Source organism: Triturus cristatus, chromosome 3_2 (genome assembly GCF_964204655.1).
Source record: "Triturus cristatus chromosome 3_2, aTriCri1.1, whole genome shotgun sequence".
Taxonomy (NCBI): domain Eukaryota; kingdom Metazoa; phylum Chordata; class Amphibia; order Caudata; family Salamandridae; genus Triturus; species Triturus cristatus.
In genome coordinates, this window is record NC_140584.1 from 38599342 (window position 1) to 38604803 (window position 5462).

The 5462-nt window shown below is 49.7% G+C and overlaps 1 protein-coding gene across 1 annotated transcript; it reads right to left on the reverse strand.

Moving 5' to 3' along the window:
* Positions 1 to 496: 496 nt before the first annotated feature.
* LOC146856770 (G0/G1 switch protein 2-like) lies at positions 497 to 2032 on the reverse strand. Its single transcript, XM_085646764.1, has 2 exons — positions 1894 to 2032; positions 497 to 970 (listed from the first exon to the last, which is right to left on the reverse strand). Exon 2 carries the CDS (start codon positions 951 to 953, stop codon positions 642 to 644), a length of 312 nt encoding a protein of 103 aa, XP_085502890.1. The 5' UTR covers positions 954 to 970; positions 1894 to 2032; the 3' UTR covers positions 497 to 641.
* Between the last annotated feature and the right edge of the window lie 3430 nt (positions 2033 to 5462).

Here is a 5462-nt window from a genome sequence, read left to right on the forward strand (position 1 = left end):
ATCGCTATTACTTTCGTTTTCACGGCCGCGCGGCCGTTACTTTTACGGCCGCGCGGCCGAATGCTTGTTTTTCTTTTGCCTCCACTTGTTTATTTTGGAACCAGGTGTATTGTGCCCTCTCGGATCCTTCACTAGTTCCTAGGCAGTCGTAATTTACATGATGCCACTCGTAGACCAATGAACTACAAGAAAAAAATGGAACTACAGGCCCCATAATAGAAAGCTCATTGGCAAGAACTAGTTCTGCACCTCTTAGTTATAATGTGGAGCTCGGACCGTGGGCCAGCAAAACTCGTGGGATATTTTTGGGTGAGGACGTGCAAGAAGCAAAACCCTTCCCCAAACTCTCACCGCATACACTGACAAGGACGAGCAAAAGGTATACAAAATAAAATATTTATTATTGAGTGCAAAATAAATGAATCTGTAATAAAAAGGAAATGTACAGGCGTTTGCATACTCTCACGTATTTCAGTGCCACCTTGGCAGAATCAGTTTGTGCAACTGCTGCATAGCAGCAATTAAGTCTTTGTGCCAAGCCCACCTACTAGGCCTTGTTCAGTCTCCAGGTTCAGGCATAGTCCAATAGTCTTATTCGTCGTCAGATTGGTGGGGCGGTTGCAGACACCCCTGTGTACTCCCTAAGAAGCATGCCCCCTGGTGGCCGGGCTCCTGACGCCAATTTCCGGCTTGGAGGTGCTCTTCTCCAAGATCACCTCGGCCGTCTGCTGTGGGGGTCTCGGTACCAGCTGCGTGTTGGGGACCACCCTCTCCTCTTCTTCCTCCTCTCGTTCTGAAGACGTGAAGGGGCTCACAACAGTCTCGACTAGCCCAATGAGCACCCCAAAGAAGGCCAGGACACTGCCCAGCAGGTACATCTTTACCATCTTCCGGTTTGGCTTTTGGCTCATCATCTCCCTGGCAAAGGGGATCAGCTCGTGCATGACCTCCATTGTACCTCCGAGGGGCTCTGCGTGAAACACAAGGTAAAGTGTGGTTAAGGTCACTGCATGATCGGCACACCACTTCAGAATTATTCTGTAGCAATAAAATAATATCCCATGCCCAAAAATCGCAAAAGTGCTAGAGGCCACCACCTCATCAAGCACATATTTTTAAACTTTATATTCTCCCATTCAGCGGAAAACTTAAAACTACAAGAATGCAGAATGCTACAGAAACTATAGATGCTCAACAATTCTGCTAGCCCAGAACAGAACACAGAGCCGTCTGGTGGCTCAAGGTGAGCAATACATCCCAGCCCTAATGCAAGGCTTACAGTGTGAGAGGTCATAGCAAGTGTAGCAGCAATAGGAACATCAGAAATCTTAAATATATCCTCACTAGGGAGCTTACATTCTTCTCTGCATGTGCAACACATACAGATTGATATTTTGGCCACTGTTTAAAGGCAGTCCTACATTTTGAAACTGGGTGTACACATTATTTTTTGTTTTGGAGCAGTCACTTTGTATACATTGCTCTATGATGGCAGAGACATGTCCTGCAGCTTTACCGACTGCATAAAAACCGTCAGGTAGTTAAAAATTGCATGTTCATAAGCAACGCAGGTAATCAACAGAATGATTAAATAGCTGCACGCTTGTCTCTAACACTTTTAGTAACATTAACTTTTGCAAATTACGAAAAGTTTGTTTAAAGTAGTTTTCCCCAAACGTTGAGCTACCAAGTTTCGGTCAGTCAATTCCTGCAACAGTAACAGCTCTTTGATATCTCTGCTGGGCATGAAGACATCCAACAGTACGAGTGGGAGGGAGAGACGTGTGGACACCTATGTTTATTTATCTATAGCTCTCAAGATCATCTATTTCAAATGAACAACATTTTCGCTAACCAACTATAAAATGAAAACGGGTGTTTTCTGTAACTCACCTTTGTAGTGTGCTGTGCGCTTTCAAACCAGAAAACAGGTCTGCAGCAGTTTCAGCCAGAGATCTCCGACAATCGTTCGTAACCTGAAAATCTGACCTCGCTCTCTCTGTCTTGGATTCTGCAACCCGGGTGGGCCTCGTGAAGACCAGCCTACTGTCAGCTGTCTCAGTATCTCTTAAAGTCCAAACTGTGTTTGTTTCTCCAGTCTCAGCCACATCTTTATAATTGAGGCGGACCCGCCCCCATCGTGACGTGGAGTCCTGACAATGGGGGCTGGCCACGCGCTGAGCACGCCGTGTACACGCTGGAGCGACCGCCTCACACACATTACACGGTAGCCAGGGCACTTGTGAGTTTCCGGCGAGGGCGAGTGATCCTATGAGGAGAGCCCGAAGGGTGATCACGCTGCACCCACGTCTTGTCCACCCTGCTACTGGCGCCCATTTGAGAGGCAGGGGTCAGCATGTTCTCGCGTTCTACATGGCACAGCTGAGCCCCCAGGCACGTAGGCAGCCCACCGACCTCCACTGCAGCATATTCTTTTTAGGTCTCGCCTGACCCAGCGCATGCGCTGGTCTGGCGAGACTTTTTAGGTCTCGCCTGAGCCAGCGCTTTAGCGCTGCTCTTGCGAGAGCTTTTGTAAAAGGGGGATCTGGAAGTGCAAACTAGTGCTTTTCAGGCCTCCAAATACAGTGCATGTGCGCAGAGCGCGCGCACCATTTGGCAGCCTGAAAAGCACTGCCTGATCACTTTCGCGGCCGCTTTGATGTCCTCAGTGAGCCGCACGGCCACTGAGGACATCAAAGCGAAAGTGATCACCATTTGCCACCCCCTCCCTTATCCCACTTCCTGCTTGTTCCCCATGTTCCCTGATCTTTTTCACTGGGCGTGAATGATTTACCTCCCTGCACCATGCCTCGCTGCCTCTTCCTGCAGACACATAGGTTGTGTAAACAACCAATTCCATTTGCGTTGGCACCTGGGACAAGCTGAGCGGTATTTGCCCCTGCACTTATTACAAACGAACTATATGGCCATGTGTAAATTACATGTGAAGCAACATTTGTTCACAAATTTTCAGTACCCGAAAATGTTCACCCAAAGTACTCCGTTACTCTCGAACTAGGTTTGCGCTCTACAAGCGCTCTACATACATACATAATGGAACTAATTGCCCAGAAGTTGTACACAAGGCCATAGAAGGTCAAACTGCAGCATCCGAGTCCATCGGATCAGTGTTTTGTTTGCAATAATGCATGCCAGTCTCCCCCCTGTGCCCTTCAATCACATGTGAGAACTGTCGCACGAACAGCAGAAAAACACAAAAGACATCACCCGACGACTGCTCGGCAAAGGCCTGCCAATTGTGCCTACCACTGCAGTCAGATATCCATCGCCACGCTGCAGCTGCGTTCAGTGTGACAGGAGCACCTCCACAGTCTGTGAACGTCTTCAGCACTCTTGACCCTCCCCCCACCCAGCTATCGTGAAACAGTCAATAAAAACACACAAAAGCTTATTTTCATTGGCAATCTCTGCTTCGGCTGATCAGATCACTGCAGTCACCTAGCTAAAGGCCCATTGCCTAGCTGACCCCCCCCCCTAAACAACGGGGAGGGTGCGGGGGTTAGCATCTGTTGGTGACTGATAACAGAGCTATTCTTAGCTAGGAACCCCCCCCCCCCTGCAATCACTGAGCAGCTACCTACGTCATCGGCTCATCCTCAGTGGCGAATCCCCGAAATGTCCCATTCACGCGCCTCTTCTTCCTGGCTGCTCCTTTCTGACATTCCCATGGCTGCAGGCGCAGGAAAGCATGAAGGAAGAAAGCAAGCAAGGCTGGTATATTGGAGGGAGGGGAGCCAGCCCGCCGCACACGGGAGCTTCACGGGGAATCTGGAGATGTTTGGAAGATGCTCTTTTCGTTATTTTGTTATGTTTGTATTCAGAAATCGCACAATTTTGTCATGTTAGCTGATTGTTCTGCTGTTTCTGTGTTATGTGCACCCTTTGAAAGCGCCTCTTATGAAGGCGGTGCAACAGGAGGTGTGGGTGGAGGTTGTGGGCACTGGCGCTCCTTATAGGGACCAGAACAGTGGTTTTCATCAGCAGCTTTTCACCCAGAGCAAGAGAAGGTAGAAGAGAAAGGAAAACTGTGGCAAAGGGGGAAGGCTGAGACCACCAAAGCCAATAGGCATGGCAAAAACATGTAAACACACATACTCACAAATGCAACCTATTCACAAAAATGACATTTACAAACCCCTCAGCCTTTGGCCTGGTCGTGAGATGTCATGTGCGCCTCAGTGGAAACAATGCACCACAAGGACAGCTAGCTGGAAAAGAGAACTAGTTTCAGATCCAAACATAGATGGGCCGTAAGCACTTCAGGCTAGCCTTTGCTGCAACCTCAGGTCACTGACCTGTTACTTTACGTCATGACCGGGCGCCTCACGGAAAGGCATAGGTGTCTTTAATTTTTATTGTTTTTTGTTCATCTTGTTTTCAGAGTAGAGTAATCTTACCTAGCATCAAACTGCCTGTAGCAAGGAGAAATTTAGGCGGACTTAAGACCTCACCAAGAGGCCTAGCTTTTTGTTTCAAAATGCCTATCTGCCAGAGTTTGTGACCGGAACACAGGGCGCCATTCATCGCCTGCCCTCCCGGACACGTGCTTGTGCTCTGAAATTCACGCCAGACTCACTCTTCTTTTTACGAAAAAAATGTACAATTGGAATTAGCGTGTGCAGGAAAGGCAATGTGCTGGCTATTGAGCACGTTGCTTATAGAAAGCACTACCTAGCAAGCGGCGGGTGGGTTGATTCCAGTCCCCAGCACTGGTAACAAGAGCCCCATTTTCTGTTTGCGGGCGTACCAGACCCTCCTTCTCCATTGGCCGGCTGTTTTCCTGCATGTTTGCAGCAGCGTTTTCACTGTCTTTGTCTGTCTTGCCAAGGGGGCAGCAGAGAGCGAATCCGAAAGGCACCTCCATGGCGCCGTAAAGCTGCCCCCCTCCCCCAGTGGCATATTACATTGCAGTCCCATGGCCAAGCCAACAAGCATTGGCATACCCAATAGGTCTCACCTTTGGGACCTTAGAAGTGTTTAGCTATGCAAGAGTTGATTTTGTTGCAACAAGGATATTGTGCTGCATAACTAAATACTTATAAGATCCCAAAAGCGAGACCTATTGGCTATACCTGCACGCGGCACACTGCTGCACGCCACACACTGCTGCAACTGCTGCACGCCGCACACTGCTGCACGCCACACACTGCTGCACGCCACACACTGCTGCACGCCGCACACTGCTGCACGCCTCACACTGCTGCACGCTGCACACTGCTGCACGCCTCACACTGCTGCATGCCTCACACTGCTGCACGCCGCACACTGCTGCATGCTGCACACTGCTACACGCCACACACTGCTGCACGCCTCACACTGCTGCACGCCTCACACTGCGGCACGCCACACACTGCTGCATGCCGCTGCACGCCACACACTGCTGCACGCCACACACTGCTGCACGTCGCACACTGCTACATGAAACACTGCTGCACGCCACA